The sequence below is a fragment of the Aotus nancymaae genome, unplaced genomic scaffold (genome assembly GCF_030222135.1).
Source record: "Aotus nancymaae isolate 86718 unplaced genomic scaffold, 86718_ANA_hifiasm-v0.15.2.pri h1tg000058l, whole genome shotgun sequence".
Taxonomy (NCBI): domain Eukaryota; kingdom Metazoa; phylum Chordata; class Mammalia; order Primates; family Aotidae; genus Aotus; species Aotus nancymaae.
The window spans coordinates 5,714,233-5,728,957 of NW_026988472.1; the positions used below are offsets into that span (position 1 = coordinate 5,714,233).

Sequence of the window (14,725 nt, forward strand, 5' to 3'; positions counted from 1 at the left end):
ATGCATAGTTTGTGCTTTCCCAAAACTGGCTTTTAGATAACTTTGGTTTCTTGTGATCCCAAAACATTCTTTCACTTTCAGGTCTTTATTAAACTGACCTTTGTCAGATTCCAGGGACAGAAAATTTGACTGTCCCTGCGCATCTTTTTCATGCCAAAAAATGGGTCAGAGCCCATTGCCTGGCCTGTATTTGGGCTGTTCTGCAGTCAGATGTCCACCTGTTTCTAAATAACCATGGCCAGAGAAATATGATCTCATGGTAGAAACATGTCTCTCAAGACTGTCTTTGGGATTCCTCAACTTATTTTGTGTTATCATGTATGTACCACAGTTTGTTTATCCATTCTCCTGTTGGAGGACATTTGGGTTGTTTCCAGTTTGGGGTTTTACAAATAAAGCTCCCATAAATAGTCACATACAGCTTTGTGGGTGAACACAAGTTTTCAGATCGCTTGGATAAAATACCCAGAAATGAGATTGCTGCGTCATATGGTACGCGTATTTAACATATTTTAAAAACTAACAAACCATTTTTTCAAGCAGCTGTATCATTTTACATTCCATCAGCAATTGTGAGACTTCCAGTTTCTCTGCATGCTCTTCAGCACTTGATAACTAGTGTTCTTTTTTAGCCAGTCTAATAGGTATATAGTGATATAATATGGTTATTTTATTATAATTTTCATTCCCCTAATGGTTAGTGATGTTGAGCATTTTTTTCTTGTGCTTATTTGTGATCCGTATATTCTCTGTGGTAAAGTGTTTGTTCAAGTCTTTTGCTGTTTTTTTTGTATCTTGTTTTATTTTTAAATGAAATTTTCATTGAGATAATTGTCAGTTTACATGCAGTTAAATAATACAGAGGGATCCTGTGTACCCTTTACTCAATTTATCCCAAAGGCAACAATTTTTGTCATTTTAGAAAATTAGGTTGTTTACATGTGGTTGATTTTTGAGAGTTTTTTCTATATTTTTGATAAAAATTCTTTGCAGGACATGTGATTTACGAATATATTCTTCGAGTCTGTAGCTTGTCTTTTCATTCTCTTAACACTGTATTGGCAGAGCAAAAGTTTATCATTTTAATAAAATATACTTTATCAAATTTAAAAAATTATGATTTTGGTGTAATATTTAAGAACTCTGGCTAAACACAGGCCACAAAAATTTTCCTCTATGTTTTCTCCTGAAAGTTTTATAGTTTTATGTTTACAGTTAGATTTATGACACATTTTAAATTACTTTTTGTATAAGGTATGAGGTTTTGGGTGAGGTTCTTTTTTGCATATGGTTATTCGATTATTACCATTTGTTGAAGAGATCGTCCTTTCTCCATTGAATAGCTTTTGTACCTTTGTGAAAAGTCAATTAGCCATATATGTGTGAATCTATTTCTGGACTCTTTATTCTGTTCCAATTAATCCATATGTCTGTTCTTTCACCAATACTACACTATTTTGATTATTGTAGTTTTATAGCAGCTTTTAAAATTAGTATCGTTTAAATTAGGTATTATGTTTCCTGCGACTTTATTCTTTTTTCAAAATTGTTTTAGCTACTCTACTTCCTCTTCCTTTTCATACAGATTTTAGAATCAGCTTGACTATATCTAAACAAATCCTGCTGTGATTTTGATTGGAATTATGTTAAATCTATATATCAATTTGGGGAGAGTTGATCTTTTTACTCTGTTGACTCTTCCAATCAATAAACATAGGATGTCTCTCCATTTTTTTGTCTTTTTTTTTAAATGTTTATTTTAGGCTCAGGGGTACATGTACAGGTTTGTTATATAGGTACAGTGCGTATCATGGGGGTTTGGTGTACAGTTTATTTCTCCAGGTCTTCTTAGATATGTTTTATGTGCTTTTTATAGTTTTCAGCTTACAAATACTGTATGTATTTTGTTTTATTTATACCTAAGGATTTATTTTATTTCTACAGGGTTTCCAATCATACATTGCTAGAGAAATATGATTAATTTTTGTATATTGACCTTATAGCTGAAGATTTTGCTAAATGTATTTAATCTAGAAGTTTTCTTATAGATTCTTTGGGATTTTATGTGTAGGCAGTTATGTCATCTGTGAATATAGACTTACTTGTTTCTCCCTTTTCAACCTTTATGCCTTTTATTTCTTATTATTGTACTAGCTGAAACTTTATATTGGACATCCTTGCCTTCTTCTTATTCTTCCAAGGGGAAAGCCTTCTTTTACCATAAATTATGTTAACTGTAAGTTTTTTGTAGATGCCCTGTATTAAGTTCAAGAAGTATATTGGTTTACAGTTTTCGTCCTTTTGTTTTATATTTTAAAATTTTTGATATTATCTTTTTCTGGTTTGGTATCAGGGAAAAGCTACCTTATAAATGAGTTGGAAAGTATTTCTTTTGCTTCTTTACTTTTAATTTTTTTAAAAAAAATTATAGTTTTATTGAGATATATTTCACATATCATAACATTCACCCATTTAACTTACACAATTTACAGACTTGTGCAGCTATTACCAGAATTTGATTTTGGAATATTTTCAACATTCCACAAAAAAAATGTACATTTTCACAGTCAGCCCTCATTGTAGCTCCTCCACCCCAAACACCCAACCACAGGCCCCAGGCAACCACAAATCTGTTTTCTGTTTCTATAGATTTGCCTATGCTAAAACATTTCGTATCAGTACAGTCACACAATATGTGGTTTCATGACTGACTTCTTTTACTTATAATATTTTTGGGAGTCAAACATTTTATAACATGTATCAGTACTTTATTTTTTATTGCTGTATAACATTAAAATGTATTTTTATCCATTAGAATACTTACATCACCTCAAAAAGAAACTCCATTTCCATGAGTAGTAGCTCCCCTATTTATTCCCACTTCCCCCATCTTCCAGCCTTATCAATCATTAAAGTATTTTTTGTCTCTATAGATTTGCCTACTATTTTTTGGGAGGCCCAGGCAGGAGGATTGCTTGAGCCCAGGAGTTTGAGACCAGCTTGGGCAACAAAGTGAGACCCCCATCTCTATTAAAAAAAATTAGCCAGGCATAGGAGTGCACACCAGTAGTCCCAGCTACTCAGGAGGCTGAGACAGAAGGATTGCTTGAGCCTAGGAGATTGAGTCTGCAGTGAGCCATGTTCATGCCATTACACTCCAGCCTGGGCAACACAGCAAGACCTGTCTCAAAAAAATTAAAAAATGGCCGGGTGCAGTGGCTCATACCTATAATCCCAGCACTGTGGGAGGCCAAGGCGGGCAGATCCCCTGAGGTCAGGAGTTCAAAAGCAGCCTTGCCAACATGGCAAAACCCTGTCTCTACTAAAAATACAAAAATTAGTCGGGCATGGTGGCATGTGCCTGTAATCCCAGCTACTAGGGAGGTGGAGGCAGGAGAATTGCTTGAACCTGGAAGGCGAAGGTTGCAGTGAGCCAAGATCATGCCACTGTACTCCAGCCTGGGTAACAGAGCAAGACTCTGTCTCAATAAAATAAATAAAATAAAATAAAATATTTGCCTAATCTGAACAGTTTATGTAAATGGAATCACACATTATGTGGTCTTTTGTGACTTTTTTCACTTAGCATAGTATTTACCGTTTAACCATGTTGCAGTACGTATTGGTACTTCATTTATTTTTATTGCAAAATAATACTCCATTTATTCATCAGTGGTTGGACATTTGTGTTGTTTTCTATTTTTTTGCTATTACAAATAATGCTGCTATGAACAGTTGTGTTTAAGTTTGTATGTGGACATATGTTTTCATTTCTGTTGGATAGATATGTAGGAGTGGAATTGCTGGATGACATGGGAACTCTACGTTTAATTTTTTCAGGAATTACTGGACTTTTTTTCCAAAGTAGCTGCACCATTTTACAGTCCTACCAGCAGGGCATAGCGGTTCAACAACTCAACAATAAAAGATTTAAAAATCCAATTTAAAAATGGGCAAAAGATTCAAATAGGCATTTTTCTAAAGAAGATATATGAATGACTGATAAATACATGAAAAGATGTTCCATAACATTAGTATCCTGAGTAACTGGGATTACAGACATGTACCACCATGCCTAGCTAATTTTTATATTCTTAGTAGAGACAGAGTTTCACCATGTTGGCCAGGCTAGTCTTGAACTACTGGACTCATGTGATCCACCCGCCTCATCCTCCCAGAGTGCTGGGATTACAGGCATGAGCCACCATGCCCAGCCAGGTTGTCTTTAAATCTCTTTTAACAATCATTTTTAGTTTTTAGTGTACAAGTCTTACACTTTATTATTATTATTATTATTATTATTTTGAGATAAGGTCTTACTCTGTTGTGCAGGGTTGAGTGTAGTGGTGTGATCATGGTTCACTGCAGCCCCAACCCCCTGGTCTGACTCAAGTGATCCTTCTGCCTCCAACTCCCAAGTAGCTGGGACTACAGGCACATGCCACTTGCTATTTTTTTAAATTTGTTTTAGAAACAAGGTCTCCCTATGTTGCCCAGGCTCGTCTTGAACTCATGTATGCTTAAGAAAAGTGTGTATTCTGCTGTTGTTGGGTGGAATGTTCCATATATGTCTGTTAGACCTCATTGGTTTACAGGGCTGTTCAAGTTTTCTGTTTCTCTGTTGATCATCTGCCTAGTTCTATCACTTATTAAAAGTGGGTTATAGAAGTCTCTGACCATTGTTGAATTTCTCCCTTCAATTTTGTCAATTTTGCTTTGTGTATTTTGGAACTCAGTTGTTAGTTGCACATGTGTTTATAATTGTCATGTCTTCTTGATTAGTTTATATTTCTTTTTCTTTGGCTGAAGGAGAATTATTATTATTTCTCCGGAAAACTCAACAGTCTACATTTAGCCCAGCTTAATGGCAAATTCTTAAGCCTTTGCCTTTTCCAGCTTGGCAATGTGAACCAGAGATTTTGGACCCAGGATACTGCCTCCCAAGTGACAGTGGATCTCATCCTGTCTGTCATTGTCATTGGTTCTCATAGCTTCCACCAGCTTAGCCAAAGCTCCTTTGTCTGCCAAGTTAACCTGTATGGAGGTGACAGTGGTGCAAGTCTTCCCGTGGGCTAGGCATCCCAGTCTTCTCTTCCCTTTGTATTTTATGATGCAGGGCAGACAGGAAGACAGCTAGCTCTATGAGATCTATGTCATGTGCAGTCATCACCAGCTGAGCTTTCTTGTTCTCCACCAAGGTGGTAACAGTGTTAACCCCTGCTCGAAGGCCTCTTAATGGAGACATCCTTCTGGCAACTTTCTTCTCAGTCTGGGCCAATGATCTCTGCTTCTTCTCTTGCTTTGTCTCTGGTCTGTACTTACAGGCCAGCTTAAGCAGTTGTGTAGCTATTTGGCAGTCCAAGGCCTGGGTTATTTGCAGGAGGCACTTTCAGCCACTTATAGAAGATAGATAGCTTCTTGCCGCTGCAACTTGATATAGCAGGGCCATTTGACAAAGTGGGTGAGGTCCCTTTAGGGCTAGATGTCCTGTCTGGTGCTAAAATTCTTAGGCCTTTTCTCAAATGGGATTCATCAGCTTCTTGGCCTCCTGCTTCTTCACAATAGCAGGAGAGGGGGCTATCTTCTTCCACTTAGCCTTCATTCCTTTTGGCATTTTGGATGGCTAGAGGAGAGATTATTTCTGATATTAGTATAACAATCTAGCTTTCTTTTGGTTACTGCTTGCATGCCATATCTTTTTAAATTCTTTTACTTGGAATATATTTGTGTCTTTAAATCAGAATTGTGTTTATTGTTATCATCATGTACAGTTAGATCATGTTTTTTATTCTGTCAATCTCTGTCATTTAAACCATTTCCATTTAATGTAAGGTAGGATTTATGCTTGTCATTTTGTCCTTTGTTTTCTATATATTTTCAGTTTTTTTCTTTTTTTCCTCATCCTCTGACTCTCAGTATTCCTGCCTTCTTTTATGTTAGATGTTTTCCAACGTAACATTTACATTCCATTGTTTCTTTATATGTATTATTATACTATACTTTTTTTTTTTAGATGAAGTCTCGCTCTATCGCCTAGGCTAGAGTGCAGTGGTGTGATCTTGGCTCACTGCAGCCTCCATATCCCAGGTTCAAGCAATTCTTCTGCCTCAGCCTCCTGAGCAGCTGGGACTACAGGTGCATGCCACCATACCCAGCTAATTTTTTTTTTATTGCATTTTAGGTTTTGGGGTACATGTGGAGAACGTGCAAGATGGTTGCATAGGTGCATACGTGGCAGTGTGATTTGCTGCCTTCCTCCCCTTCACCTATATGTGGCATTTCTCCCCATGCTCTCTCTCCCTGACTCCCCATCCCCCACCCGGCTAATTTTTGTATTTTTAGTAGAGAAGGGGTTTTCCCACATTGGCCAGGTTGGTTTCAAACTCCTGACTTCAGGTGATCCACCCACCTCAGCCTCCCAGAGTGCTGGGATTACAGGCGTGAGCCACTGCGCCCAACCTATTATATTATACTTATCATTTTTCTTCTTTTTGAGACAGGGTCTCACCCTGTCACCCAGGCTGGAGTGCAGTGGTGTGATCACACAGCTCACTACAACCTCAACCTCCCACATCAGCCTCTTGAGTAGCCGGGACCACAGGCACATGCTACCATGCCCAGCTAATTAAAAAAAATTTTTTTTCAATACAGGCTTTCACTGTATTGTCCAGGCTGGCCTCGAATTCCTGGGCTTAAGCGATCCTCCTACTCAGCCTCCCAAATTGCTGGATTACAGGTGTGAGTGAAGTACCTGGCCCTATATTATTCTTTTCTTATATTATATTTTTTAGTTCTTTTCTTGTGGTATCTACAATGAGGTTCTTAATTTAAAAGCAATCTAGTTCAGTTTTTTTCTAGGTTTTGTTTTTTGTTTTTGGGTGTTTGTTTGCTTGTTTTTCAGATGGAGTTTTGCTCTTATCACCCAAGCTGGAGTGCAATGGTGCGACCTTGGCTCACTGCAACCTCCGCCTCCCAGGTTCAAGCGATTCTCCTGCCTCAGCCTCCCGAGTAGCTGGGATTACAGGCACCCGCCACCATGTGCAGCTAATTTTTGTATTTTTAGTAGAGACAAGGTTTCACCTTGTTAGCCAGGCTGGTCTCGAACACCTCAGGTGATCCATCTGCCTCAGCCTCCCAAAGTGCTGGGATTACAGGAATGAACCACTGCACCTGGTCATGTTTTTTTTTTTGAGATGGGGTCTTGCTCTATTGCCCAAGCTCGAGTTCAATGGCATGATCTTGACTCACTGCAACCTCTGCTTCTGGGTTCAAGTGATTCTCCTGCCTCAGCCTTCTGAGTAGCTGGGATTTTTTTTGAATTTTTAGTAGAGATGGGGTTTCACCATGTTTGCCAGGCTGGTCTTGAACTCCTGGCCTCAGGTGATCCACCCACCTCAGCCTCCCAAAATGCTGGGATTATAGGCATAAGCCACCTTGCTTGGCCTCTAGTTCAGTTTAATACTAACTTAGCTTCAGTGGTACACAAAATATTTCTCTGTATGTGTGTGATATACACACACACATATTCCCTCACAACTTCTTTGTACTATTATTGTTATACACATTACATCTTTACATGTTATAAGCTCATTGACACAATTTTATCGTTATTGCTTTATGCAGTTGACTTTGAAACCAGATAGGAGAAGTAAAAAGTTGTAAATATAAAGTACATTTATATTGAATATTATACTTACCTATGTAGTTCTCTTCAGCAGTGTGTTTTATTTCTTCATGTGGATTTGAGTTACTGTCTAGCATTCTTTTATTTCATCCTGAAGGACTCACTTTAATATTTCTTGTAAGTTAGGTCAGCTAGCAATGAATTTCCAGTTTTTTTATTAGCAGTGTTTCTATTTTTAATTTTCTTTCCATTTATGGAATTTGTTTTTTAAAAACAAGGACATAGAGAACTAGCTTAAATTGGATCAAAGGCTGTTGAAGAGGCTGATATAATTCAACTTAAAAACCATAAAATATGAAAAAGCATGCCTGTGTTTTGTTTGATGACTAGAAAATAAGAAGGAAATTTTGGTGATTTCCAGTTCAAGTGTGTCACTGCTGTCACAGCTTCCAGCTCACAGAAACATCTGGTATTCTTAATACCTCCTATTCTGGCCCAGGTTAAATTTCTTTAATTACGTACAACAAGTAGAATCCTATTATAATAGGAACTCTAAAATGGATAGCTATTTAAAACTCTTCTCTTTATGAAAATAGATGCTTCCTTTTCTGCCATAAAGTTGATAGAAAAAATACTGAAAAATACAAAATTGAAAAAAAAAATATTTTGCCTAATAAGTCTATTAATAAAGTTTTATTTTATGCAATAAGACACTTAAAGATGTGAAAAGGCAAAATCATTCTTATAAAAGAAATCAAAACTTTGGACTTAGAATTTCTAGGATTTGGGGAAATAATGTAAAATAATAAAGATTTCATTCCAGTCTTTTTTGTTTTGTTTTTGAGACAGGGTCTCACTCTGTCGCTCAGGCTGAAGTGCAGTGGCACCATCACAGCTCACTGCAGTCTTGACCGCTTGGGCTCAAGTGATTTGGACTTAGACTTTCTAGGATTTGGGGAAATAATGTAAAATAATAAAGATTTCATTCCAGTCTTTTTTGTTTTGTTTTTGAGACAGGGTCTCACTCTGTCGCTCAGGCTGAAGTGCAGTGGTGCCATCACAGCTCACTGCAGTCTTGACCTCTTGGGCTCAAGTGATCCTCCCACTTCAGCCTCCCAAGTAGCTGAGAATACAGGCGCACACTACTATGCCCAGCTAATTTGTTTTTTGTTTTTTTTTTTAATAGAGATGGGGTCTCCTTATGTTGCCCAGGCTGGTCTCCAGCTTCTGAACTCAAGTCATGTGCCTGCCTCGGCCTCCCAAAGTGCTGGGATTACAGGTATGAGCCACGGCGCCTGGCCCATTTCAATCTTAACAAAAGCAGAAGTCAAAACAGTGGCATATTCAGGAAAGGTCTTATTCTAAAAATGCTTGGTTCAGTGGAAATTCAGATTTTTTAGTATTCTTTGTATTGTAGTCATCAAGAAGTAGTTATTAGAATGAACACTGAAAGCATAAAGTTCATATTGCACGTTCCCAAGAATTAGCCATATTCCGTTCTTCACATCTTTTTCACAACAAATATTTCGCTTTTGATACTTAACATTAGATTTCTGAAATAAAGAATAGGTAAACAAAAGAATAAATCTAGAGGCATGGCTACTTTACTGTCATAACTGGTTATTTCCAAATCTCAGTTGTATTTGACCTATTCACTTCTCTCCTGGTATATAGACTAGCTTTTGTCCACCTTTGAACTCTCACAATTGGACAGTTGGCTCTCAAAAGACAATGCACAGTTTGGTGCTCTTAACTCTATTGCATACTTTTCACAAGACACACTTCTTTTTCTATAGATTAAAATTCACCTACAGAAAACTGTTACTTAAAGTGTAACAATCCCCAACTACTTGCAGAGCATGATGTCTAGCCTTCTTCAAGGAGTTTATAGCACAGTGTTGTGTGTGGGTCTCTTTCACATTTTTTTTGTTTTGTTTTCTTTTTGGAGATGGAGTCTTAAGGCTGGAGTGCAGTGGCACTGTCTTGGCTCACTGCAGCCTCCGCCTCCCGGGTTCAAGTGATTCTCCTGCCTCAGCCTCCCAAGTAACTGGGATTACAGGCACCCGCCACTATCCCTGGCTATTTTTAAGTTTCTAGTAGAAATGGGGTGCCACCATGTTGGCCAGGCTGGTCTCGAATTCCTGACCTCAAGTGATCCGCCTGCTTCAGCCTCCCAAAGTGTTGGGATTACAGGTGTGAGCCACCACACCTGGCCAGGTCGCCTTCATTTTTAAAAGATTTAGGTGAATTCTTCTTTGGTAGTCTTACTCTTTCAACACTTTGACAGTGTCATCCCATTGTCTTTTGGCCTGTATGGTTTCTGATGAGAAGTCAGCTCTTAATTTTATTAAGATCCCTTATACATGGCAAGTCTATTTTTTGGTCTTCTTTAAAGATTTTCTTTTTGTCTGATTTTCATCAGTTTGATTATGAGTGTCTAGATGTGGATCTCATTGAATTTAGTTATAGTTCACTGAGCTTGGATGTGTAGATTAATATCTGTCATCCAATTTTGGAAATTTGAAGTTATTATTTATTCTGATATTTTTTTCTGCCCCTTTCTCTTCTATTTTTGGAACTCCTATTATGCATATTTTGTCATGCTTGATGATGTCCAACAGGTCTATGAGGCTCTTTCATTTTTTTTTTAACTTTTTAAATTTTTTATTTTTATTTATTTATTTATGAGACAGAGTCTGGCTTTGTCACCCAGGCTGGAGTGCAGTGATGTGATCTTGGCTCATTGCACCCTCCGCTTCCTGGGTTCACATACTTCTTATGCCTCAGCCCCCCAGGTAGCTGGGATTATAGCCATGTGCCACCACACCTGGCTAATTTTTGTATTTTTAGTAGAGACAGGGTTTTACCATGTTGACCAGGCTGGTCTTGAACTCCTGACCTCAAGTGATCCGCCCATCTTGGCCTCCCATAGTGCTGGGATTACAGACATAGCTACCACACCCAGCCTCTTTCATTTTTTTTTTAAATTCAATTTTCTTTCTGTTCTTCAGAGTGGATTTCTTCATTAACCTGTTTTCTTGTTGGCTGATTATTCCTTTTTCCCATTAAATCTCTTAATGGGCCCCTCTATTTAATTTTTCACTTCAGATATTATACTTTTAAACTCCAGAATTTGTTTTTTAAAAACAACTTCAATCTCTAGTCTCTATTTGGTGAGATATTATTGTCACACTTTCCTGAAATCTTTTTAGGCATAATTTCCTTAAGTTCGAATATACAGTTTGTCCCTTGGTATATGTGGGGATAGGTTCCAGGACTCCTGCATATGCCAAAATTCACACAGTCGAGTTCCACAGGCGGCCCCGAGGAATGCACATGTATTCAAAATGTCAGCCCTCCATATATGCAGGTTTCACATCCCAGAATACTATATTTTTGATCCATATTTGGTTGAAAACAATCCACATATAAGTGGACCTGTACAGTTCAAACCTGTTTTGTTCAAGGTTCAACTGTATTTATAATAGCTGATATAAAAGCTTTTTCTACTACATCCAAAATATAGGCCCCCTCCAGGATGTTTTTGTTGGCTCCCCTTTTTTCCTGCATATATATCATACTTTTCTGTTTCTTTGCATGTCTCTTAATTTTGTGGTGCAAACTGGACATTTTAAATAATACATTAAACAACTTTAGTATTAGATTCTTCTACCCCACAAGGATTGTTGTTGTTTTTCTAGTTGCTAATTATTTAGTGATTTTCCTGGGCAAATATTACATTCCCTGCAGTGTGTGGCCATTGAATTCCCTGCTAGATTTTCTTTTTCAAAGAGACATGGTCGGTGTTTCGACTTGCAGGGTGTTTAATTGTCGCCAAGTGGGACTTACTGTAAGCTATCAAATCTGAGGTCTTATTTTTTTGAGTCGAAAGAAGTTTTTCTTCTGCTGACGTGACAGGGCTTTGTTTGGTGGTAAAAAGGGTACTAGATGCCCCTCATTCTGCTGCCACTGGAGGGCACATTTCTCAGCTCTTACTCTTCAAACCTGCTGAAAGGAATTCCTAGATCTAAACACCAGCATTTGACATTGTGCAGCAAAGAAATGGTTATGGAGAATCCCAGTCCGCTGCTTGTAGGGCAGGAGTTTGTGAGGCAATATTATACTTTGCTGAATAAAGCTCCAGAATATTTACACGGGTTTTATGGCATGAATTCTTCCTATGTTCATGGTAGAGTAGATGCTAGTGGAAACCCCCAGGAAGCTGTTTATGGCCAAAATGATATACACCACTAAGTATTATCTCTGAACTTCAGTGAATGTCATACTAAAATTCATCACGTGGATGCTCATGCAACCTCGAGTGATGGAGTAGTTGTCCAGGTCATGGGTTTGCTAACAGTGGAAAACCGGAAAGGAAGTTTATGCAAACCTTTGTTCTGGCTCCTAAAGGATCTGTTCCAAATAAATTTCATGTTCACAATGAAATGTTTCATTATGAAGAGGAAGTGTTCGGTGATTCTGAGCCTGAACTTGATGAAAAAGATGAAGTAGAAGAGGAACAAGAAGAAAGACAACCATCTCCTGAACCTGTGCAAGAAAATGCAAACAGTCGTTACTGTGAAGCTCACCCTGTGACTAATGGCATAGAGCAGCCTTTGGAAGAATCCTCTCATGAACCTGAACCTACGCCAGAATCTGAAACAAAGACTGAAGAGCTGAAACCACAAGTGGAAGAGAAGAATTTAGAAGAATTAGAGGAGAAGTCTACTCCTCCTCCTCCGGCAGAACCCGTTTCTCTGCCACAAGAACCACCAAAGCCAAGAGTTGAAGCTAAACCAGAAGTTCAATCCCAGCCACCTCCTGTGCGTGAACAGCGACCTAGACAATGACCTGCTTTCCCCGCTAGAGGACCGAGACCAGGCAGAGGAGATGAATGACTCTGACAACCGTAGAATAATTCACTATCCAGATAGTCATCAACTTTTTGTTGGTAACTTGCCACATGATATTGATGAAAATGAACTGGAAGAATTCTTCATAAGTTTTGGAAACATTGTGGAGCTTCATATCAATACCAAGGGTGTTGGGGGAAAGCTTCCAAATTTTGGTTTTGTGGTTTTTGATGACTCTGAACTAGTTCAGAGAATCTTAATTGCAAAACCGATTATGTTTCGAGGGGAAGTAGTTTAAATGTGAAAGACTAAAAAACAAGAGCTACAAAAGAGCGAGAAACCAGAGGTGGTGGTGATGATTGCAGGGTTATTAGGAGCAATGATCAAGGTCCTGGTGGTCCACGTAGAATTGTGGGTGGTGGAATGATGTGTGAGCATGATGGAAGAGGACCTCCTCCATGGGGTGGCATGGCGCAGAAACTTGGCTCTGGAAGAGGAACCGGGCAAACGGAAGGCTGCTTCACAGGACAGCGTCGCTGAAGCTCCACTGTAGGCAAAGTCTTGGCAGTGGTACAATATTCATCGTGTTTGCATTCTCGTTTTTTTTTTTCGCTTTGGAATGTGACACAGCCTTTTTGATAATTTCTTTGACGTGAAAAGCATCTTTTGGTTGTCAGTTAAACTGAGGTGGACATTATTTCCCCAGTTTCACAACGGGATTCACATTGTTAATTTATAAATCTAGCCTTGGAGAATTAGGGACTGAGAAATGACCATATCTTAAACTATCTACGACAAAGTGAACTTAAAAGGACATGCCCACTGAATTCAGGTCCTTTGAGTCAAAAAAAAAAAAAAATCTGCTACACATTTTAAGTGTTACGGTTTCTGCCTGTTAATGTTGGGAACACAAATAGTGCAATTTGTGCAGTTGGAGAATCTTGCCTTTTTTCTTGGCTCACCCCAAAAATATAAACCAACAGAAACTTGTTATGCACTCATCAAAATGCACGAATGGGTAATCTGAACTCATTAACATTGACATCTGTGACAGGTGGCAACAAGGACAAAATCTTTCATCTCCTTTTCCAGTACAGAATAGTTTGTGAAATGATGAGGGCACTTTATGTGCTTGCTGTGACCAGTGACCACATAAACCTTAACAAGACTACAAGTATATTCCAGAAGGAAATCATTTTAGTTACGAACTAAATAACAAAAATTAGAACTTCAAATGCGATGGTCTTGACTATTAGACCAGACTTAGTAGCTCCATATCTTAGATTTTTCTACCTGCCCCTCTTCAGTACACGGATGGCTGGCTGCTCAACACACTCCACTTTTTCCTTTAAGCTGTGTACAGTGATAATTGCCTTTATTGTGTTTTCATTCTCTGGTAATATAATATAAGCATGATGGTGCCCTCTATTAATATATCATTCCAGTCTTACTGGTAATTTTATATTGTGTCTGAATTGCTGTGCTGCAAAGGCAAACAGCTGCAAAATGTTGAAAAATCATCAAAATGTATAAAAATTGCAGTATCTTTAAAATAAAAATTAAAAAATGGTCTTGCTCTATTGCCCAGTCAGGAGTGTAGTGGCATGATTTAGGTCACTGCAGCCTCAAACTCCTGGGCTCAAGCAATCCTCCCACCTCAGCTTCCCTAGTGACTGGGACTACATGTGTATGCCACAACACATGGCTAATTTTTTTTTTTTTTTTTTTTTTTTTTTTTTTTTTGTATGAGACGGAGTTTCACTCTTGTTACCCAGGCTGGAGTGCAATGGCGCGATCTCGGCTCACCGCAACCTCCGCCTCCTGGGTTCAGGCAATTCTCCTGCCTCAGCCACCTGAGTAGCTGGGATTACAGGCACGTGCCACCGTGCCCAGCTATTTTTTTTTGTATTTTTAGTAGAGGCGGGGTTTCACCATGTTGACCAGGATGGTCTCGATCTCATGACCTCGTGATCCACCCGCCTCGGCCTCCCAAAGTCACATGGCTAATTTTTAAAATTTTTGTAAAGATGGGGTCTTGCTGTGTTGTCCAGGCTGGTCTCAAACTCCTGGCCTCAAGAGATCCTCTTGCCTCAGCCTCCCAAATTTCTGGGGTTACAGGTATGAGCCACCACACCTGGCCTCCCTGCTGGATTTGTTTTTATTTATTTATTTTTAATTTTTAAGCCTGGTTTCCCAAGGTTCACACCTGGGCCCTGCCTCTGAGGTTCAAGCGATTCTCCTGCCTCAG

General features: G+C 38.7%; 1 protein-coding gene and 1 pseudogene across 2 annotated transcripts in view; both read left to right on the forward strand.

The window, feature by feature from the left end:
• The window catches only part of WNK3 (WNK lysine deficient protein kinase 3), a 176,505-nt gene that overhangs the window by 143,512 nt on the left and 18,268 nt on the right, over nucleotides 1-14,725 (forward strand). Inside the window, exon 22 of one of the 2 annotated variants that reach the window (XM_064364322.1) lies at nucleotides 8,811-8,903. The exons of the other annotated variant lie outside the window; for it this stretch is intronic. Within the exon in view, the coding sequence (XP_064220392.1) occupies nucleotides 8,811-8,903 (93 nt within the window). The remainder of the gene's footprint in view (nucleotides 1-8,810; nucleotides 8,904-14,725) is intronic. 2 annotated transcript variants of the gene reach the window in all.
• LOC105730486 (ras GTPase-activating protein-binding protein 2-like) lies at nucleotides 11,687-13,017 on the forward strand (annotated as a pseudogene).